Source organism: Lissotriton helveticus, chromosome 4_2 (assembly GCF_964261635.1).
Source record: "Lissotriton helveticus chromosome 4_2, aLisHel1.1, whole genome shotgun sequence".
NCBI classification, from domain to species: Eukaryota; Metazoa; Chordata; class Amphibia; order Caudata; family Salamandridae; genus Lissotriton; species Lissotriton helveticus.
In genome coordinates, this window is record NC_136064.1 from 152,812,868 (window position 1) to 152,836,510 (window position 23,643).

A 23,643-nucleotide genomic window follows, 5' to 3' on the forward strand; every position below is an offset into this window, starting at 1 on the left:
CAAAAGCAGATGGAAACAGTACCTGGGCATCGGGACACTGATAAAGCACAAGACGCGGAAGAACAGGAAATGGTATCCTACAGCCAATAAAAGCAGAGGAAAAGTAATTGACAAGCACAGGAACTAATGAAAAGCAGGGAGGATGCACGCTTAAGATTTATATTGAATACAATATATTTCATAAGCACTGCGCACGTGCTGTGCAGGCAAAGCTAAAAAAAAACAAATTGGAAACAGAGGAGGAAGAGAAAGACGGCAAAACCCTCACAAAGGGAGAAATCAGGAATGTGCAAGAGTTGGATAAGGGGACCTGGAGTGTGGGGTAGTGGGTTAAAGATTACCAGCCATTGTATTCAGCTCTCCAACCTTTAATTACGTGGGCCCCAGGCTTCGGAGTAGACCTACGGGACTCTTTATACACAAATTAAGCACTGCGTGGCCACATTAATTTTATGTGAAGTCCAGGGTTCTTGATCTTCTTACGTGATATTGTTTACTAGTACAAACCTAGCAAAGCAAATATCTATTAAATCAAGAGGTTTATTGAAAACACAGGGGAAAAAAAACCTAAACTACCATATCTCATTTGTTTAAGGACAAATCTACAATGTACGAAAAGTGTAAAACCCACCAAATGTGACTGCACTTCCTCCACTGCATTGAAGCGAGCAGCATTGTTCAAGACGTCAGTAGTGCCAGATTCCACCAATGGTGATACTATTTAGCAAAAGATGACTATTTACAGTGAACAAGTAGTATGCCGTGGTCTACTTAGTAAAGTAGTCATTATTTCAGATGATCCACTCATATTTGAGCAGATGTGTGACAGGTGTTGAATTGGATTGACCACACCCCCTATATCAAGGCCCAGGGGCATGATTACCAGGACCAGGAAAACTCAGCACTCCGTACATTCCATACATTCCGATCTCAAAGTGCAAGTTTATGTGACGTGAAAGTGTTCATGGTCCTTGACACTGTCGAGGTGAAGACCCATCCCTGAGGAGGTCTGGTTTCCTTGAAGCTCTGTGTCCAGGAGGCCTCCTGTGCTCTGATGTGGACTGTGTCTACAGCCACCGCCGCGGCTTGAGGAGCTCGGCATCCCTTCTAGGGCTCCAAGTCCACAACGCACCCGTGCTCCACTTCAAAGTACTTCTGGAGACGTTTGGTGGTGCTGCCCAACACTTCTTGGATGTGAACAATCTTTTCCTTGGTTTTCTTGTGCTGAAATTCAAAACATATGTAAAGTTCAGTAGATTTACATTCAGTTTGTGAAAGACAAAACAATCCTCAGAATACAACAAGTGAATATACCCTCGCTCATTCCCACTCAGCCAACTTAGATTTGGTTTAGAGATGGGATCTAACCTAAGGTGGTTCAACATTCAGTCAGAGATAAGTCAGAGTTCCTTTCAGTTTTGTGTACTGGCAGGTGGGGTGAGCACAAACAGGAGTGGGGTATTCAACTTATACATTCCCTAAACCCAACTGCGTAACTCCTTCACATGCCACAGGGACAATTCACACCATTTTTAGGAAAGTGCCCCTTTTGGCATGGTTATCCCTTAACTTTTTGACAGATATCGGATGCTAACTTGACTGAGTGTGTGCTAGGAACCTGCTAATTAGGACCTAGCACAGGTGTTCTTTCCTAAAACTGTACCTTTGTAACCTCAATTGGCACATCTCTGGCCTCAGGTCAGCCCCTTTTAAAGGTACCCTAAGTACCAAGGGCACTGTGACCACAGAAGGCCTCTAAGGGCTGCAATGCCTATTGTGTCACCCTTGGAGGTCCTGTGTCTCAACACACACACTGCCATGCAGGCTGCGTGCTTTGGTACAAAAAAAAGTGAAGAGTCGACGTCGACATGGCACACATCCCTGTGTGCCATGACTGCAATCCACTGCCTGTGGCCTAGGTAAGCCACCTTTCTAGCAGGGTGCATTAGCCCTCGGGTAAGGGTGCAGTGGCATGAGCCCTGTACCACTAGAGTGTACAAGTTCGTTCTTAGACATTGTAAGTGCAGTAAAGCCATGAAGTGTATACGGTCCGGCAGTTTGTCACTATGAACTCCACAGTTCCACAATGGCTGTACTGAAGCTTGGGAAGTTTGGTAGCAAACTTCTCTGCACATTAAACTCACACCAATGGCAGTGTGGAATTTATTGTAAATTCACCAAGAGGGCAGGGATACAGCTGGCTCTGAAGTTCTGCTCCACTCTGCATTAGACAAAAACGGCCCGAGTTCGAGTGGCCCAACACCACAAGAAGGTCTTCCCAGAGATCCTGACCTGGGATTCAGTGATCCGTGACCTGCCTTTATCTTCTACCAGGCACCTGCAGACTCAACCTGAGGGGTCCACCCCGACAGAAGCTGGTAAGAAAAAACAACGACTAAAGACAAGCCTGCACCCGATGCCCCACTGCCTTAGGTGGCCCAACTGACAGTGTCCAGGAATCCCTCAACAACCTAACATACCTCTCTTGTAGGTGGTCGAAAGCTCCTTGACCGAGCCTACAACCTCTCTTCTGAACTGGAGACATCTAATGGAATCACCAAGTCTCCCGACGTCTCATCTGCACCATGCATCCGGCCAATTCCATGCCACTGGTGGTATAGCTCTTGGTCTGACCGTTGGCCCCTACAATGCGGACCTTAAACTTTGGAGCTTTGCTCCCACAACCCAGTAGCCTGCTCGTAAGCAGCCTCTTACCAAAGGCCCCCTAGCCTCTCCGGCTAACATTGGGCCCCTGCACTCTGCACCCGGCCACCCTAGTGAACTGGTGGTGCAACTCAATTGCCTCCTTGAACCTTGGGGAATCATGGCTCGAACCCCAGACACCCAGCATTGCCAGTCATTTTACTTCCCTGCGAACAGATCAAATATTCTCCATAGCAGCCCAGGTTGTGTTTTTTCCTCTGAAATGTTCTTAGTGTCGACCTGCTTTTTGTACGGAACAAGAAGTAACTGTGCTTTGATAAGTAAATTGTCTTACTTACCTTTGTATTGTAGGACTCACAGTGCGATACCAAAGCACATCACCCCATTTAGTGAATGCAACTTAAAAGTAACTCAAAAATAATCTAAAGTAATTTTAATGTATTCTGAACGGTTTGGAAAGCAAATATAAACCTGCAATGATTCCAAGATCATCTACAATTGCATTTCTGTGTAAAGCCTTGTATTTTAAAGTATATTTTACCTACCTGTGGCAAGCTGTGATCGTTTGCAGAAATAAAACAGAAGTATATCTTTTTTTATACTTACCCAATTGGTTTAGATTTAGTCTTGGAGTGTGTGCCATCAGTGCTTGCCTGTCTGAACACGACAAATGCTTAACACGGCCCTCAGATGAGCCGGACTGTCGACCACAGCTCTACAAACGAGAGTAGAGTGTGATCTACTGGAGCCTCTGTAAGCCTCGGGGAACCACTGGACTCTGGATAAACTGCACCAAAGCAAGATAGTCTACTCAGAGCCAGGTTCATACTCCGTAGAACAGCAAAGAACAACCAGCACAGCAGGCTAAGCCACAGACAACCACACAAAGTGGTAAATTAATACCGTGGCACTGGCAGCCAATTCATGGGAGTGCGTAAAACCAGTTTAAACCTCTGCATTTTGGATCTGACGTGGCTGGGTTCCCCCATCCCATGATGGGTGTATAACTGTGCTTGGTTGCATGAGAGACACAACCATAGACTGAGCCTCCAACCACTGACTATATACAGAGCACCCCAGGTTGTAATGTATTACGTAGGGTTTAGCCGTCTCTAGCAACGCTGCGTGCCCCTCCTCCCCTCCGTGCCCCTCCTCCCCTCCATGCCCCTCCTCCCCTCCCCGCCCCTCCTCCCCTCCCCGCCCATCCATCCTGCCCCTCCTCCCCTCCCCGCCCCTCCTCCCCTCCCCGCCCATCCATCCTGCCCCTCCTCCCTGCCCCTCCTCGCCTCCCTGCCCCTCCTCCCCTCCAAGCCCCTCTTCCCCTCCACGCCCCTCCTCCCCTCCACTCTCTTCCTCCCCTCCCTGCCCCTCCTCCTCCCTCCCTGCCCCTCCTCCTCCCTCCAAGCCCCTCCTCCCCTACAAGCCCCTCCTCCCCTACAAGCCCCTCCTCCCCTACAAGCCCCTCCTCCCCTACAAGCCCCTTCTCCCCTACAAGCCCCTTCTCCCTCCTCCCCTCGACACCCCTCCTCCCCCATGCCCCTCCTCCCCTCCCTGCCCCTCCTCCCCTCCAAGCCCCTCCTCCACTCCATACCCCTCCCCAGCTAAGCCCCTCCTCCCCACCCCTCCTCCCCTCCATGCCCCTCCTACCCTCCATGCCCCTCCTCCCCTCCAAGCCCCTCCTTGCACCTCCTCTGCCCCTCCTCCCCTCCATGCCCCTCCCTGCTCCCCCTCCCCTCCCTGCTCCACTCCCTGCCCCCCTCCTCCCCTCCAAGCCCCTCCTCTCCTCCCTGCCCCTCTCCTCGCCCCTCTTCCCCTCCACGCCCCTCCTCCCCTCCACGCCCCTCCTCCCCTCCCTGCCCCTCCAAGCCCCTCCGCCCGTTCTCCCCTCCACGCCCCTCCTCCCCAAGCCCCTCCAAGCCCCTCCTCCCTTCCACACCCCTCCTCCCCTCCACACCCCATCTCCCCTCCACACCCCTCCTCCTCCCCCTCCACACCCCTCCTCCTCCTCCTCCTCCTCTCCACGCCCCTCCTCCCCTCCATGCTTCTCTTCTAGCATTTTTACTAAATATGCAAAATAGGAAAATATTGAGTATAAATGATCTCTGATGGTTTTTAATGCAGCCTGGACTCATTCCAATGAACGAATGTTGCTGCACTTGGAACAACCACTTAGTGGTGTAAATAAAGCTAGGATTCGTCGTGCCACATTTCCATGTAATTCACCATTATTTCATAAATGGATGGAGTTTCATGGGGTCTACTGCACGCTCCTGCACATTCCCCCCTCCCCCCATCAGTGCCCGGTGCAAAGCCACCGCGCCCCGGGGGTCCGCGAGCATCAACTGATGATGGGATACACCAGAGAGATCCACCACTGATGGAGCTTCCATCACAGGCTCAAAGCGTCATTGAAGGACTCCATGGAGGGGTCAGTAAAGGTCTGTTCATTCCGGGAGCTCTGGGGTCAGTAAAGGTTCCTTCATTCCAGCAGCTCTGGGGTCAGTAAAGGTTTGTTCATTCCGGGATCTCTGGGGTCAGTAAAGGTTCCATCATTCCAGGAGCTCTGGGGTCAGTAAAGGTTCGTTCATTCCAGGAGCTCTGGGGTCAGTAAAGGTTCGTTCATTCCAGGAGCTCTGGGGTCAGTAAAGGTTTGTTCATTCCGGGATCTCTGGGGTCAGTAAAGGTTCCATCATTCCAGGAGCTCTGGGGTCAGTAAAGGTTCCATCATTCCAGGAGCTCTGGGGTCAGTAAAGGTTTGTTCATTCCGGGATCTCTGGGGTCAGTAAAGGTTCCATCATTCCAGGAGCTCTGGGGTCAGTAAAGGTTCGTTCATTCCAGGAGCTCTGGGGTCAGTAAAGGTTTGTTTATTCCGGGAGCTCTGGGGTCAGTAAAGGTTCGTTCATTCCGGGAGCTCTGGGGTCAGTAAAGGTTTGTTCATTCCGGGATCTCTGGGGTCAGTAAAGGTTCGTGCATTCCGGGAGCTCTGGGTCAGTAAAGGTTCGTTCATTCCAGGAGCTCTGGGGTCAGTAAAGGTTCGTTCATTCCGGGAGCTCTGGGTCAGTAAAGGTTCGTTCATTCCGGTAGCTCTGGGGTCAGTAAAGGTTTCTTCATTCCAGGAGCTCTGGGGTCAGTAAAGGTTCGTTCATTCCAGGAGCTCTGGGGTCAGTAAAGGTTCGTTCATTCCAGGAGCTCTGGGGTCAGTAAAGGTTTGTTCATTCCGGGAGCTCTGGGGTCAGTAAAGGTTCCTTCATTCCAGGAGCTCTGGGGTCAGTAAAGGTGTGTTCATTCCGGGAGCTCTGGGGTCAGTAAAGGTGTGTTCATTCCGGGAGCTCTGGGTCAGTAAAGGTTCGTTCATTCCGGGAGCTCTGGGGTCAGTAAAGGTTTGTTCATTCCAGGATCTCTGGGGTCAGTAAAGGTTCGTTCATTCCGGGAGCTCTGGGTCAGTAAAGGTTCGTTCATTCCAGGAGCTCCGGGGTCAGTAAAGGTTTGTTAATTCCAGGAGCTCTGGGGTCAGTAAAGGTTTGTTAATTCCAGGAGCTCTGGGGTCAGTAAAGGTTTCTTCATTCCACCGCAAAGCCACCGCGCCCCGGGGGTCCGCGAGCATCAGCTGATGATGGGATACACCAGAGAGATCCACCACTGATGGAGCTTCCATCACAGGCTCAAAGCGTCATTGAAGGACTCCCTGGAGGGGTCAGTAAAGGTCTGTTCATTCCAGGCGCTCTGGGGTCAGTAAAGGTTCCATCATTCCAGGAGCTCTGGGGTCAGTAAAGGTTCGTTCATTCCAGGAGCTCTGGGGTCAGTAAAGGTTTGTTCATTCCGGGATCTCTGGGGTCAGTAAAGGTTCCATCATTCCAGGAGCTCTGGGGTCAGTAAAGGTCCGTTCATTCCGGGAGCTCTGGGGTCAGTAAAGGTTCGTTCATTCCAGGAGCTCTGGGGTCAGTAAAGGTTTGTTCATTCCGGGAGCTCTGGGGTCAGTAAAGGTTCGTTCATTCCGGGAGCTCTGGGGTCAGTAAAGGTTTGTTCATTCCGGGATCTCTGGGGTCAGTAAAGGTTTGTTCATTCCGGGAGCTCTGGGTCAGTAAAGGTTCGTTCATTCCAGGAGCTCTGGGGTCAGTAAAGGTTCGTTCATTCCGGGAGCTCTGGGTCAGTAAAGGTTCGTTCATTCCAGGAGCTCTGGGGTCAGTAAAGGTTTGTTAATTCCAGGAGCTCTGGGGTCAGTAAAGGTTCCTTCATTCCGGGAGCTCTGGGGTCAGTAAAGGTTCCTTCATTCCGGGAGCTCTGGGGTCAGTAAAGGTTCGTTCATTCCGGGAGCTCTGGGGTCAGTAGAGGTTCGTTCATTTCGGGAGATCTGGGGTCAGTACTTGTTTGTTCATTCCAGGAGCTCTGGGGTCAGTAAAGGTTCCTTCATTCCGGGAGCTCTGGGGTCAGTAAAGGTTCCTTCATTCCAGGCGCTCTGGGGTCAGTAAAGGTTCCTTCATTCCGGGAGCTCTGGGGTCAGTAAAGGTTCCTTCATTCCGGGAGCTCAGGGGTCAGTAAAGGTTCGTTCCAGGAGTTCTGGGGTCAGTAAAGGTTCGTTCATTCCGGGAGCTCTGGGGTCAGTAAAGGTTCGTTCATTCCGGGAGCTGTGGGGTCAGTAAAGGTTCGTTCATTCCAGGAGCTCTAGGGTCAGTAAAGGTTTGTTCATCCCGGAGCTCTGGGGTCAGTAAAGGTTTGTTCATCCCGGAGCTCTAGGGTCAGTAATGGTTCGTTCATTCCGGGAGCTCTGGGGTCAGTAAAGGTTTGTTCATTCCGGGAGTTCTGAGGTCAGTAAAGGTTCGTTCATTCCTGGAACTCTGGGGTCAGTAAAGGTTTCATTGGTGCCGCTGATGAGGGGGAGCAGAGCAGGCCTCCTGTTCACGCCTCGGTGAATCTGCAGAATCCGTCAACAGCAGCTGTGACTGCTCTACAAGACTCTCGGGGTCTCTGTCTTTAGGTAGAGAGTCGATTCTTTTACTACTTTCCTCACAAAGGGCCATGTTCTTTGTTCCTTTAAGCTGGTAATGGATGCAGTCAGGAGTCTCTGTGCGTTTGGCACTTAGATTTTTCTTTAAATTTGGGATTACATTTTTTATTTTGATTTATATGTGCTTCTGTGTTGGGCCTGCACGGTATTTCATGCATTCGTCCCTGGACCGCATTTTAACCATTCTCTGTTGAATTCAAGATTGGCTCGTTTTTTGATCCAGACCTTGGTTTATGCTTCAATGTTTTATTCCTTTAACTCTGCGAACTTGTACAACTGCTCAAGAACTGGACCCAAATAGAATTTCGATTATTCACTTTCACGCCAGGAGCTCTGCGCGCCCCCGACACGGGGTTTTAGGGACCGCGTGTCTGGTCATCGGCCTTGAAGTAATAAGGCTGGAGTTGCCCTACAGAGATCCTGCCATTTCCACCCATAATGTCTGCGCCCCGGGAAAGAGGCCTCCTCCAGTAGAGGCGCCCCGGGAAAGAGGCCTCCTCCAGGAGAGGCGCCCCGGGAAAGAGGCCTCCTCCAGGAGAGGCGCCCCGGGAAAGAGGCCTCCTCCAGTAGAGGCGCCCCGGGAAAGAGGCCTCCGCCAGGAGAGGCGCCCCGGGAAAGAGGCCTCCGCCAGGAGAGGCGCCCCGGGAAAGAGGCCTCCGCCAGGAGAGGCGCCCCGGGAAAGAGGCCTCCTCCAGGAGAGGCGCCCCGGGAAAGAGGCCTCCTCCAGGAGAGGCGCCCCGGGAAAGAGGCCTCCGCCAGGAGAGGCGCCCCGGGAAAGAGGCCTCCTCCAGTAGAGGCGCCCCGGGAAAGAGGCCTCCTCCAGTAGAGGCGCCCCGGGAAAGAGGCCTCCTCCAGTAGAGGCGCCCCGGGAAAGAGGCCTCCTCCAGTAGAGGCGCCCCAGGAAAGAGGCCTCCGCCAGGAGAGGCGCCCCGGGAAAGAGGCCTCCGCCAGGAGAGGCGCCCCGGGAAAGAGGCCTCCGCCAGGAGAGGCGCCCCGGGAAAGAGGCCTCCTCCAGGAGAGGCGCCCCGGAAAGAGGCCTCCTCCAGGAGAGGCGCCTCGGGAAAGAGGCCTCCCCTAGTAGAGGCGCCCCGGGAAAGAGGCCTCCCCCAGTAGAGGCGCCCCGGGAAAGAGGCCTCCTCCAGGAGAGGCGCCCCGGAAAAGAGGCCTCCTCCAGGAGAGGCGCCCCGGGAAAGAGGCCTCCTCCAGGAGAGGCGCCCCGGAAAGAGGCCTCCTCCAGGAGAGGCGCCCCGGAAAGAGGCCTCCTCCAGGAGAGGCGCCCCGGGAAAGAGGCCTTCGCCAGTAGAGGCGCCCAAGGAAAGAGGCGCCCCGGAAAGAGGCCTCGTCCAGTAGAGGCGCCCCGGGAAAGAGGCCTCCTCCAGTAGAGGCGCCTCGGGAAAGAGGCCTCCTCCAGTAGAGGCGCCCCGGGAAAGAGGCCTCCTCCAGTAGAGGCGCCCCGGAAAAGAGGCCTCCTCCAGTAGAGGCGCCCCGGAAAAGAGGCCTCCTCCAGTAGAGGCGCCCCGGAAAAGAGGCCTCCTCCAGTAGAGGCGCCCCGGAAAAGAGGCCTCCTCCAGTAGAGGCGCCCCGGAAAAGAGGCCTCCTCCAGTAGAGGCGCCCCGGAAAAGAGGCCTCCTGCAGTAGAGGCGGCCCGGGAAAGAGGCCTCCTCCAGGAGAGGCGCCACGGGAAAGAGGCCTCCTCCAGTAGAGGCGCCCCGGGAAAGAGGTCTCCTCCAGTAGAAGCGCCCCGGGAAAGATGCCTCCTCCAGTAGAGGCGCCTCGGGAAAGAGGCCTCCCCCAGTAGAGGCGCCCAAGGAAAGAGGCCTCCTCCAGGAGAGGCGCCCCCGGAAAGAGGCCTCCTCCAGGAGAGGCGCCCCGGGAAAGAGGCCTCCGCCAGTAGAGGCGCCCAAGGAAAGAGGCCTCCTCCAGTATTGGCGCCCCGGGAAAGAGGCCTCCTCCAGTAGAGGCGCCCCGGAAAAGAGGCCTCCTCCAGTAGAGGCGCCCCGGAAAAGAGGCCTCCTGCAGTAGAGGCGCCCCGGGAAAGAGGCCTCCGCCAGGAGAGGCGCCCCGGGAAAGAGGCCTCCTGCAGTAGAGGCACCCCGGAAAAGAGGCCTCCTCCAGTAGAGGCGCCTCGGGAAAGAGGCCTCCGCCAGTAGAGGCGCCCCGGGAAAGAGGCCTCCTCCAGTAGAAGCGCCCCGGGAAAGAGGCCTCGTCCAGTAGAGGCGCCTCGGGAAAGAGGCCTCCCCCAGTAGAGGCGCCCCGGGAAAGAGGCCTCCTCCAGTAGAGGCGCCTCGGGAAAGAGGCCTCCTCCAGTAGAGGCGCCCCGGGAAAGAGGCCTCCTCCAGTAGAGGGGCCCCAGGAAAGAGGCCTCCGCCAGTAGAGGCGCCCCAGGAAAGAGGCCTCCGCCAGTAGAGGCGCCCCAGGAAAGAGGCCTTCTCCAGGAGAGGCGCCCCGGGAAAGAGGCCTCGTCCAGTAGAGGCGCCCCGGGAAAGAGGCCTCCTCCAGTAGAGGCGCCCCGGGAAAGAGGCCTCCTCCAGTAGAGGCGCCCCGGGAAAGAGGCCTCCACCAGTAGAGGCGCCTCGGGAAAGAGGCCTCCTCCAGTAGAGGCGCCCCGGGAAAGAGGCCTCCTCTAGTAGAGGCGCCCCGGGAAAGAGGCCTCCTGCAGTAGAGGCGGCCCGGGAAAGAGGCCTCCACCAGTAGAGGCGGCCCGGGAAAGAGGCCTCCTCCAGTAGAGGCGCCTCGGGAAAGAGGCCTCCGCCAGTAGAGGCGCCTCGGGAAAGAGGCCTCCGCCAGTAGAGGCGCCTCGGGAAAGAGGCCTCCGCCAGTAGAGGCGCCCCGGGAAAGAGGCCTCCGCCAGTAGAGGCGCCCCGGGAAAGAGGCCTCCTGCAGTAGAGGCGCCCCGGGAAAGAGGCCTCCTCCAGTAGAGGCGCCCCGGGAAAGAGGCCTCCTCCAGTAGAGGCGCCCCGGGAAAGAGGCCTCCTCCAGGAGAGGCGCCCCGGGAAAGAGGCCTCCTCCAGGAGAGGCGCCCCGGGAAAGAGGCCTCCTCCAGGAGAGGCGCCCCGGGAAAGAGGCCTCCCCCAGTAGAGGCGCCCCGGGAAAGAGGCCTCCTGCAGTAGAGGCACCCCGGGAAAGAGGCCTCCTCCAGGAGAGGCGCCCCGGGAAAGAGGCCTCCTCCAGGAGAGGCGGCCCGGGAAAGAGGCCTCCTGCAGTAGAGGCGCCCCTGGAAAGAGGCCTCCGCCAGTAGAGGCGCCCCCGGAAAGAGGCCTCCGCCAGTAGAGGCGCCCCGGGAAAGAGGCCTCCGCCAGTAGAGGCGCCCCCGGAAAGAGGCCTCCGCCAGTAGAGGCGCCCCTGGAAAGAGGCCTCCGCCAGTAGAGGCGCCCCGGGAAAGAGGCCTCCGCCAGAAGAGGCGCCCCGGGAAAGAGGCCTCCGCCAGTAGAGGCGCACCGGGAAAGAGGCCTCCGCCAGTAGAGGCGCACCGGGAAAGAGGCCTCCGCCAGTAGAGGCGCACCGGGAAAGAGGCCTCCGCCAGTAGAGGCGCACCGGGAAAGAAGCCTCCGCCAGTAGAGGCGCCCCGGGAAAGAGGCCTCCGCCAGTAGAGGCGCCCCAGGAAAGAGGCCTCCGCCAGTAGAGGCGCCCCGGGAAAGAGGCCTCCACCAGTAGAGGCGCCTCGGGAAAGAGGCCTCCTCCAGTAGAGGCGCCCCGGGAAAGAGGCCTTCTCCAGTAGAGGCGCCCCGGGAAAGAGGCCTTCTCCAGTAGAGGCGCCCCGGGAAAGAGGCCTCGTCCAGTAGAGGCGCCCCCGGAAAGAGGCCTTCTCCAGTAGAGGCGGCCCGGGAAAGAGGCCTCGTCCAGTAGAGGCGCCCACTGTCAGCAGAGCAAGTACCATATGGCAAGCGTGATGTATACAGGAGTCGAAAGAATGGACCCGAGGTCTCACACAGGGTCAAACACACGGACGCCCGAGCATGCATCATGCAGGTCACCTCTGCAGGAAGAACCTGTTGAAGTATCCCCTGTGTATACAGGCCTTTCAAGACCCCTTCCAAGACCCCTCTACTGTGGGTAATGTATCCGGGGGCAGTATCCCGGGGCAGTATCCGGGGGCAGTATCCCGGGGCAGTATCCCGGGGCAGTATCCCGTCACCCTCACAGGCAGGAGAGACCCTGCAGGGATCCTGAGCCGTGGCATCAGACCACAGCACACGCCGGCTCAATCTGGTTTCAGTGACCGCTGTTTATCAAACTTGACAAGTTTTTTTCTGCCTCTGCTTTGTAGTGGACTAGTTTATGCACGTCGCGTAGCTACGTGACGTGCAGCGGCCATTTTAGGTGATGCGCGCGCAGCCCGGCAGAGAGGCGCGAGATCCGACATGAGCACAGCGCCGGCTCGGCGCTCTTCAGATAAGCTATTGTAATTAATAAAGAAACGTTCCACCATACTTACTGGTCATCGATTCATTGCTGAGCAGCAATCCTACAGTGGCGACGAGGTCGGGACGCGACCAGAACCCTCGAGGGAGAGTCACGACAGCTCCAGCCCATACAAACCCTGGGCAGTACCGACCGGATGGGGCGCACTACACTGGCGGTGCCAACGAATCACAGCCAGGACCGATGCAAAAGATAAGTGCACATAAAGAAAAAAAAACTGCACATGAAGAAAAAAAAACTGAAGAGCGTGGCAGAGCCCATAACTGCCCGAACAGAGAAGTCAGCAGGGGGGCGGCGCATAGACTGCGTACAAACTAGAAAAGCGCGCCAAACCCAAACAGCCCTCTTACACTAGAGGTAGCGAGCTGGCAGCCACAAAGCAGGAGGAGGGGGCTGACACCAAGAGTCCCCAGGCGCAACCCTGCAAAGTAGAAGCAGACAGCACCCCAGGCAGCCCCACCAGCAAAGCGGAGAGGGCATCCACAGGCAAGGGAGAGAAGATGAGCACACCAGCGGGGTACGCCATAGCGCCGGTCCAGTTCCTACCGAAACCAGGGGAACCACTGATGAAGTGGGAGGACTGGCGAGAATATATAGACAACTTCATAGGGGTCCTGGAGGATGAAAATGAAGAGGAATTCAACTCCAAAAGGAAGAAACGCATACTACTACTAAATCTGGGGCCAGAAGGACTCAGGATATACAAGAGCCTGGTGCCCAAACAAAGAGATAGCACGGACGATGATGTATATGCCCATGCCATCGATGACCTAAATGAACATTATAGACCCACTGTATGTGTATCAGTCGACAGATTCAATTTCCAGCAGAGGAAACAACGATCTGGAGAGTCGATTGAAGAATACGTGGCGGCCCTGAAGAAACTAGCGGCCACGTGCAGGTACAGAGAGTGGGAGGAGGAGTTTATCAAAGACCAGATAGTGATGCACACCTCCAGCAAGAACGTTCAGGACAAGCTGTGGGCGAGTGGAGACACCACACTCAAAGATGTGATGGTCATCGCCAAGAGGGCAGAACTTGCACGCAGGTGCGCCGACGCTACCAAGAAAGACACAGCACCCAGTGCCATGGTCAAAAAAGTATACGAAGAGGAACCTCGCAGGGACCAGAAGTACAAGGGCCCCGCGCAAAAAGGACCCAACAAATGGCAAGGCAGCACGGGACAGCAAGGAAAACAAGCTGGCAACGACACCAAGAAAGCCTGCTACAGGTGTGGGAGTTGGTCCCACGAGGCACACGACAGAAGATGTCCCGCATTCAGGGCCAAGTGCATGCACTGCGGCATCATCGGCCATTACGAGAAAGTGTGCCGGAAGAAATTGTCAAAGAATGTGGTGCGATACGTCGACCAAGAAGAGGGAAACCAGGACGAGACCCATGAAGAAGAAGTAGTCACGGTCTTATGCATATATGACCAGGTATTGAGCGTGGAGGGGACGAGGACAACCAAACCAGTACTAGAAATGAAGATGGGTGGAATAACCATCAGTGTGGTGGCGGATACTGGCTCCCCTTACAAAATTGTGCAAAGAGCGGTGTGGAACGACACCTTCAGACCTAAGCTAGGACCAGAGATGGAGAAACTGGACATCCGACCAGTCACATATAATGGCGACCGCATCCCCATGGTGGGCTTCCGGCTCCTAAAGTTCGAGTTCAGAGGCCGGTCAGCGCTCTGTAAACTGTACGTCTCAGAGAGGGGACCGTCTGTACTGGGATGGCTGGATCAGGGTAACCTGGGAATAAAATTGGACCCAGGAGGGAAAGAACAGATCCTGCTCACAGAACCGGACACATGGCCCAATCTGTCGAAGTGGAAAGAAAACTATCCAAAGGTATTTGGAGGCACAGTGGGAAAACTGGAGAGATTCCAACACAAAAATTATACTCAAGAACGACGCCAGTCCTGTAGCCCACAAAGTTAGGAATGTACCGATAGCGGTAAGAGAGGCAGTCCAAACAGAACTTCAAGACTTGGAAAAGAAAGGGATAATTGAACCCATTACCTGTGCGGAATGGCTCGCACCGTTGGTGGTAGTCATGAAGCCCAACGGAAAGGTCAGGCTTTGTGTTGACTTGAGGGAGTTAAACAAGAACATTGTCGTGGAAAAATTCCCCCTCCCAAGAATAGAGGAAAAGTTGGCGAGAACCAGAGGGGTCAAATGGTACTCCACCATCGATTTGACCTCCGCTTACCACCAAATAGAATTGCACCCGGATAGCAGGAAACTCACTTCATTCATCACCCCATTTGGCTGCTACCAGTTCCGCCGCATGCCGTTTGGACTGGCCTCGGCAGCCGCCGTGTTCCAGAAGCTAAAGCACCAGCTGTTTAGGGACATGACGGGCATTCAATATTTCCAGGATGACATTCTGGTGATGGGGCGAGACAAAATGGACCACGATCAGAAGCTGGGAAAGGTGCTGAAAACCCTGGAAATCAAAGGCCTCACAGCCGAGTGGACAAAATGCCGACTGGGCCTGGAGTCAGTGACCTATTTAGGCCATGAAATTGGGGTACAAGGCATCACACCAAAAGCAGAAAATGTGAAGGCAATCGCTGAAGCTCCACCCCCCACCAACAAAGAGGAGGTTAAATCATTTTTAGGCATGGCGGAGTACTACAGTAAATTTGTGGTACACTTTGCTTCCAAGACACACCACATGAGAATGCTGACCAGGGAGAACACCAGTTTCCAATGGACGCCAGAGGCACAAAGTGAGTTCGACACAATCAAGAAGAACGTCACTGGAGCAGTGCCGCTAAAAGGATATGATCCACAGGGCGCCACGGTGCTCACAACCGACGCCAGTGATAAAGGCTTGGGTGCAGTGCTCATGCAAGATCGTGGACAGGGGCAGATGGAGACGATCAGCTTTGCATCCCGGACATTAACGGCCACTGAAAGCAAATACAGCGTAATTGAAAAGGAGATGTTGGCCGTGGTGTGGGCCACATCGAGATTTAGGCAGTTCCTATGGGGGACCCGATTCCTGCTCAGGACAGACCATAAGCCCTTGGTGAAGGTGCTAACATCTAGTGGACATGCCAACGCTACTCCCAGAATATACAAGATGACATTGAAACTACTTGAATTCAGGTATGATGTGGAGTACATTCCAGGAAATCGGAACCGAGTAGCAGACTACCTGAGCAGGGCAGCGGCTATGGAGCCAGGCGAAGAAGACCCTACAACCCTAAGTGAATTGGTAGCCCTAGTGGAGGACCAGGAGAAGATAATCAGCTACCAGGAGTGGACAGATGAATACGAGGAGGACAGTGTCATGAAAGAAGTAAAAATGTACATTGTCAAGGGCTGGCCAGATAAACGACACGCGAGTGAACATATCAAACCATACTATGAAGTGAGAGAAGAATTGTCGGTAGGGGACAGAGGAGTGTTTGTATATAGAGGAGACAAAGTGATTCCCCCGAGGAACCTCATCACCAAGTTACTGGACATGCTACATGAGGGCCACCTCGGCATCGGAAAATTGAAATTAAGGGTGAAGCAGAACTATTGGTGGCCCGGCATGGATATCAGAGCAGAGAGGCATGTCAGGGAGTGTCCACAGTGCCAAGGAGCTGACAAGACGCTCAAACCCCTGCGTCCTGCACTAGGACAGTTTGAAATCCCGCAGAACCCGTGGGAGGAATTATCCATAGACATATTAGGACCCATTCTGGATGACCAGGGCACTCAGAAATATGTATGTGTCCTCATGGATCGTTACTCCAAGTGGCCGGAGGTGAAGGTGGGTGAGACCATGGACACTGAGAACATTCTAAGATTTTTGTCGGACACGTTTGTGAGAGAAGGCATACCCAAGGCCATCCTCAGTGACAATGGCCCCCAATTCACGTCCGAAAGGTGGAATCAATTCATGCAGAGGAACGGCATCACGATCAGACACACAGCAATCTACCACCCAGCTGGGAATGGCATGGTAGAACGTTTTTAACAGGGTGGTGATGGGTGCCGTACAAGCTGCGATTTCCTGCAACAAGGATTGGGAGAAAGCCATAGAGAATATGGTATGGGCCTACAGAATAACTCCAACTGGAACTGGATACAGCCCTTTCCAGATTTTGAGAGGGCGTGAAGCTTTCACCCATGACAACAGGGTCTGGAAGGAGAAGGTTATCACCAGTGAGTGGTCTCCTGCGGTGGTACGTGCCAACCTGGAAAAGGCACAGTCCATTTATACCAACCACTACAACAGACGGAAGAATGTGAAAGGAGTGAGGTTGGAAAAGGGCGAGTGGGTAAGAGTAAAGTTGGCGACGTTACAGAAGAAAGGAGACAGTAAATACAGCAGGCCCATGCAAGTCAAGGAAGTATATGACCGGGCGGCCCTGCTGAGTGATGGGAATGTGTGGTCCCAAGACCGCATGGCCAGGTGCAACAAGATCCTGCAATGGAAGCAATTCGGAGCCGACTGGGAAGACAGGGATGAACCGAACGATGAGATGGAACAAGACGCTGGTGAGCAGCATGGAGGAGGAAATGCCAGAGATGAACTGACAGAGGAGAGGATGGTGAATGATCACCAAGAAACTGAGATGGACTCACAATGGAGTAGCACAGAAGATGCCACGGCTGGGCCGAGAGGAGAAAGAAGTCAGGTGGCGCAGAGCCAAGGCCCCCCGGAGAACCCCGCCAGGGTGACCAGGAGCGGTAGGTCTGTGATGAGGCCCTCCAGGTTCCGAGATTACGATATGAACAGTGATCTGTAAGTGACTTTATTGTGGTTTGGAAAAAGGGGAGATATGTAGTGGCGCTTACTAGTTTATGCACGTCGCGTAGCTACGTGACGTGCAGCGGCCATTTTAGGTGATGCGCGCGCAGCCCGGCAGAGAGGCCCGAGATCCGACATGAGCACAGCGCCGGCTCGGCGCTCTTCAGATAAGCTATTGTAATTAATAAAGAAACGTACCACCATACTTACTGGTCATCGATTCATTGCTGAGCAGCAATCCTACAGGCTTGTAGTGGGGGGCGGGGGCCCATTCCACCAATAAGCTTCCAGATGAAGATTAAAAATGTATCCACAGCTAAGAACCTCTGATTAGTGTTGGATTTGAGTTGGTAATAGCTCCCCCACTGGAGGACAGCCCAGACCAGGGTTAACGGCCTCCAGGGCAGCCGGGTCACCTTTAAGAACAAATTAAAAGAGCAGCTGCGCGTCAACAGCTGGTGAGATGATTATGGCCCCAAAAGACTCAAGAAGTGTCACGGGGATGGGGTCACGGGGGATGGGGTCACGGGGGATGGGGTCACGGGATCACGGGGATGGGGGGTCACGGGGACGGGGGTCACGGGGGACGGGGGTCACGGGGATGTTAAACATAGCTGGGCGAAGGGACGAGCCCAGGGTCATTCGTACGGAGGGCGAGAAGGGTGGGCCCAGAACTCTGGCATCGGTCTTCGAGGCAGGATTTCAGCCGCTTCAGAGCTGGGCCCCCGATGCCCGGATCATATACGGGGGCAGGCCACCCGGACTGCGTACCGGGCACGCACAGCAGGGGGGGGGGTCGAGCTGGACCAAGGCGCCCTTTCCTGCTGCATCTAAAGGGCATTTTATCACTTCGGAGACTCCAGAAGTCTGGTCTTTGAGCTGAAGTTTGGTCTAAAGCCGGAGTGACTTGAGTGGAGAAGCAGGTGGGTTCAATGTAGATGGAAAAACAATTTTCAAACCTCTCGACACGTTTTGACCGGGCAGGCAGCAGGGAGGCCGGCCTGGAGCGGTGGTGTATTTTTTTGTTTTTGTTTAGGAGTGGCACATTGTGGCCTGTGTCCAGTTAGCAGGAACTGTCCCAGATTACAGATACCTGTTCAGCAGGGAGTTCAGGACCGGGTTAAGGACCCCACTGCCTGCGCCGGTGATGGTATCTGGGGGTGGAGGATGAGTGAATGAGTGACACCTTATATTTAGGCTTATTTGAATATCAGTATACTTTAAACAGCTGGCCAGTTGTTCTCACCTCTCGGCTGAGGGAACCTTGGAATTTATAAACTATCTTAAGATTTCTTTTGGCTTATTTTCCACCTCATCACTCCTTCACTCATAGAATGTCCTTATAGAGGCGTTGATGAGTTTAGAGTCTATAGTTATCTTTGTTCTCCAGGATATGGTTTTTAAACCAAGCTCTTTTGGCCTTCTTACACGTTTTTTTCTCCTGCCTCAAAGTGTCATTAAACCGGTGTCAAGAGATCTTATTGCGACCCATCATGCATCTGGGGAGTGGGGCCAACTTTCCCACTGAAGACCAAAACACCTGGACGTCCAGATCAAGTGGACCTGGAAAGTTTGGCAAAGTGTTTTCCAAGTTGCTTAGAAAACTATCCCAAGGTGTGAGAAAATCATCCTTTCTGCCCTGGTCCCCACCATATTTTGACTGTTTCTGGTGGCAACGGACTGACTGTGCCCCGGGCTTTGCTAAGCAGCCCAGGGCCAGTGCTCCGATGAAAAAGGTATATCAAAATTAGGCATAACGACAATTTACAATGACAGATCCTGTAAGCCCCTACTGTATAATAGGAAAGGAGGAAGCAAACTACTTACAAGTCCACGGTATATAACAGGACAAAGGAGTTTAGAGGCCCAGTAGATTCTCTGCACTGGAGTTTACACTGTTGTGTGCCTGCTGTCATTTTTAAAGTCAGCCTTGCTTTGCAGGCTGTCTTTAAAAGAAATGATATGCAAATTCGACTTTGGTGCCAGTGTGAGAAGCTGGCCTGGTATACGATGTCCACTAATGTAATTGGGCACCTCGCACCAGTTCAGACAACCCTTGTGGTGACTTAAGAGGTGAAAGATAACCGTAGAAAGCTATCCAAGTGGTGGTAGCTGTGGAGAGCAGCCCTCAAGCTTAGTCTAGGAGTGTAAAGCAGCTCGTTTTACCAGAATGCAACCTTATAGTATAGATTCAATGGGAAAAAGGCACAAAGTATTTATAACAATATGAATTTATTATATAAAACTCTTTAGTATGTTTCAGTAGCTCCAACTTCAGCGAACTAACACAGGAAATATCACTAAATACACAGTGGACCCCCGGGGGGACCAAACCATATACTAAGAAAGTGATCTAAGAACCACGACTTAAGTCAAGAGAATGTCGAGAGGCCGTAGAATTGCTGGGGACCCAAGGAACCACCCAAGGTAAGTAAAAAAGGGCTCCATGGGGCGTGCGTGGACTGTGTGAACACAACTGCGTGCTCCGTACAACTCTGTGCAAGTCACAGCTGGATTTTCAAAGATTAAGGACATTACCCAGTGGACCTTAAAGAAACCCCTTGGAGGACAGAAAGTTGGAGGGCCACCCCACCCATAGATACCCGAGTACCCACATTCCCTACACCAGGGAAGCCGGGTGCTTAGGGATGAAGTGGTGTCGGAAACCGCTGTTGAATCCAGTGGAGGATTTCAGGAAAGTAACTCTGCTGGAAGAGGAGAAAGTGCCCAGGGGAATCCAAACGTGGATTCTTAAAAAGAGTACCTGGTAGCAGAGGGGATGGAGTCTATGTCACTCAGGAGTGAACAGGAGACTTGGAAGATGAATGCCCTCCGATGTCGGGTGCTTCAGGTAAGAGAACGATGACCTTGACGCTGGAGCTGTGGGGACTATGATGCTGAGGATGACCAGGAATTTAAAAAATACAAAGGCGCCTTGTCTCGAGTTTAGTGCTGTTTTTAATTACCAGCAAAAGATTGAGCTACAAATTAATTATACAGCTCACATGAGCTGTATAATTAATTTGTAGCTCAAATTTTGCTGGTAATTAAAAACAGCACTAAACTCGAGACCAGGCGCCTTTGTGTTATTTAAATTTCTGTGTCCTGCCTGGTTTCGTAGGACAAAACCCCTGAACTTATACGAGAGGATGACCAGGAGCCACATACAAGCTGTCCCACAAAGGATGTCGAGTGCTGAGGGTCGGTGTCCAGCGGGAGCACCAACAAGCCATGGCAAATGCAAACCATGCAGAAAGTCAAGAAGGTGCAAAGCTGGAACCAGCAATGTCTAGGAGACTCACCAAAAGCAGGGGAGTCAGGGCAGGCCCCTGAGCAATCAGAGGAGCTTAAAGAAGACAGATAACCCTCCGCAGGACTCACAGGCCGAAGACACTGGAGCTGAAGGAGGACCGCAGGCATGTTGCAAAAAGCAGCATGTCACCGAGCACATGATGCGTTGTGGCTGAATATCTTGGTGGAAGAAGTTGCCAGAGGTTGGGGCTACTTGGAGCCTGATGCACTTGTTGCAAAGTTTCCAACAAGCCTTTGCGCCTACAAAAGAAAGTGGTGCACATGGGTTTGGTTATTGCAGCCTCCACAAGGGACACTGGCCTCAAACTTCGTGAGAGGGCAGCTCAGGCCTCAAGGGATGTAGAAAATTACCAACTGTGTTGTTGAACCCTTGAGTGTTCGCATGAGCTTGGAATCGACAAACCGGTCAGCAGTGATGCGGTACCTGTGAATGCAGGAAAGTTACTCCTTCACTTCAAGGTAGATTCCTTCCAGTGTCTTTGATGCTCCATAGGCCTCGGAGGGTTTCTGTATCCCAGCACAGACACAGACGATGGAGCAGACCAGCAGGGAGACAAAGACTGACCTTTTACGTAGTCCAGAGTGGCAAGATGTTCAAAGTGGTATTGTAACTGAATCTTGTCCCACAAGGATTCGAGGGAACCACCCCCTGGTAAGCCTTTAAGTATCCTAGAGAAAGGGCTGGGACGATTCAGGGAAGCCCCCTAGGCGCAGGACTGAACGGGGGGGGGGGGGGGGGGGGGGGGGGGGGGGGGGGGGGGGGGGGATGGACACGTCCTTTGATCAGTTTCGTGCCAGAGCGGGAGCAAACAGCTCCCAGAATAGGTCTAAACTGGACTATGCACAGGGACAGGCTCCTCATGCAGATTTTCTGGCGCTGGCAAGCACACCCACCCAGCCCTAATATACGAAAGCTTGTCTGGGAGGTGGTCACACCTCCCTGTGACAGGATGCCAACTTCATCTGCTCGAACTTGGCTCAGCAGCAGGAGGGCAGAAATGTGTCTCTGGTCGCAGCAACCATTTTGTGCTGTCCGGGTCAAGAAGGCTGGTAACGGGAACACAGAGCCTAGTGGAGGGCTCTTCCAGTGCTTGGAATCATCCCTCCCACACCGTTTATGGTATGGGGTAGGATTCTAACTTGTTTGATACCAAACATGATAGGATGTGTTGCAGCCTGTTTTGAGATGGTATGCAGAATTACGCAGTGCCACTCAATATAGTACATGGCTGCTTCACGGACAACCCGTAAGAATGGACTCCGTAGGCTACAGAGGCGTCCTGCTCATGCAGGGGCGCCCTCTCACTTAGAGCCAAGCACCCTGCCTTCAGGATTGTCAAGGGCCTGCTATAGGGGTGACGTATAGGTTTTAAGTGCAGTGACCCTTAGATATAGCAAACCTATATCTTTAGTAAGTGGTGCAAGCACCAACCTACACAGGCTGCAATGGCAGGCCTGTGGTTGCATTTTGCATCGTCTCCCATGGGTGGCGCAATACATGCTGCAGGCCGTGGGAGGCCTCTGGGGTACCTATGTACCATATACTAAGGACTGACAAGGGTACCCCAGTATCCAATCTGGGATGTACCTAGGTATTGAACACAACAGTTTAGGGAGGAAGCGGATAGACGGGGGTCCTGATTAACAGGATCCTAGTCAAAGGGGGGTAACCATAATAAGCAGACCCGATGTCCTACACAGAGGCACTTTCAAAGTGGTAATGTACATTCTGTTTTACATACAGGTCATCCATAAGGTCTCCCAAGGTGCCCCGGGTGGAGGGGTGGGGGGGTGCACCATATAACTATAAGCAGGGACATTATAAAAAGAGGGTCTATAAGCCCCGGTGAGGGGAAAAAACTGCAAATCCGTTTTCCCCACTGTATGTTATTAGATCCGTAGGCCAAGATAAGAATGTTAATAAATGATAACTATTGATAGGGAGGGGCTAAAAAATGTGATCAATGACTTAAAGGATGGGCAACGATAAATCTAATAACTTGCCACTGTTTAATTTATCATAACTAGTACAGAAATGAAGTTATAGAACTTTCTATTTTGTCAGCCAAACTCCAGCCTTCTAGTAGCCGTGGTCGGCCTTAACTGGCTCAGCTCGGCTGCCTTGATGAGGCGATAAGTGGCCGCTTAGAGCAGGGGTTATCGGATGTAACGAGCGCTGCAGCTGCAGAGGATAGCTCATAAAGGGGGGCTGGGTGAACCAAAGTAGGCTTCAAAGAGGGGGGCAGTAAAGGAATGCCGGGCCTACCAACCCCCACATCCTGTACCCCCAGACAGATGGCAGGACCAGGAAAGGAATTAGAAGAAGGGCAGGGAGTGTGCCAATGCAAACGAGCCACACAAGTAGGCTGGTTTAGCCAAGACTTACTGTCTTGGAGAGAATTTGTCGATCTTGAATTTTAAAGTGCAGTGTTTTGTGGAAGAAGAATATGCCACCCTTTGGAGGAAGCGGTCATGCTTTTTGGTGGCACCCTGCACCCCATTGGACAGGGGTGCCCCCTGAGCGTCGCCACAGATCATTGCATCAATATGTGGGAGCTGCAGAGCAGCCGAGTTCCGAGTTTGATATTTCTGCCTGAAACTCCAAGAAGGAATGCCCTGCTGGAAGCCTCGTCTGCCCCCAGGACTGCTCCTGTTGTACACTTGGAACTACCGCACTGTGGACTTTGCCTTCCTTCAAAAAAGATTAAGGAATGGACTCCCTAAAAGCAACAGGTTAAAAGAGCTTGCCTGCCCCATCTCCCTGAAGAAGTCCCTAGCCTGGAGTGTGCCCAGCGGACCTTCAAGGATTTGGCAAGGTGCATTGTGGGAACTGTGGTTCAAACTTCCAAGGACCATCTCAGATCTTCTAGACCCTTGGGTTTGTGTTTTGGACATTTTGAACCCTCAAGAATAGGGTTCAAAGTGCGCAAGGAAGGAAGAGGTTCCAAAAGACTGGAGGACATTTTGGAAAAAGCTCCATAATTGGACCGACACGATGTAGAGAGTCAAGCCGGCTACCTTCAACCGCGACCCGGCCTGGATTTCAGGTCTGTCCTGCTGAAAGCTTCGAAACTCCAGACTTCCAGGATTTGACCAGGCCTCTCTGAAAATCAATCCAATGATGTTGCATGGAAATAGACCTGCTGCTTATTTTTATTGTGCGTTGTTGCTTACTTATTTAATGCTTTGGTGTTTGTACACGCTTTATATACCAGAGTTAAACCAACCTGCTCACATCCAGCTACTGAGGGTTGAGCCTGGGCTCATGTTTTGAGACCTTGTCTGGACCTCATGTGGAGTGGATGGGCGTGTTAGTAGTGGTAGGTGCGTACCTCCCCTTACTGGATCCATCCTCCAACACAAGGGATCCTAAAAAAAAGGTGGAGTTTTACCTTGGGTGGAGGAAGCTTCACAGCTATCATGTAGGGTTCACCGGCCATCTGAAAGGGATCAGGTAATGTTCGGTCCATGGAAGAGTT

At 53.2% G+C, this 23,643-nt stretch overlaps 1 protein-coding gene across 1 annotated transcript in view; it reads right to left on the minus strand.

Moving 5' to 3' along the window:
* Positions 1-460: 460 nt before the first annotated feature.
* The window catches only part of LOC144752140 (baculoviral IAP repeat-containing protein 5.1-like), an 81,784-nt gene continuing 58,601 nt past the window's right edge, over positions 461-23,643 (minus strand). Inside the window, exon 4 of the mRNA XM_078640080.1 lies at positions 461-1,224. Coding sequence (XP_078496206.1) covers positions 1,108-1,224 — 117 coding nt within the window. The 3' untranslated portion in view covers positions 461-1,107. The remainder of the gene's footprint in view (positions 1,225-23,643) is intronic.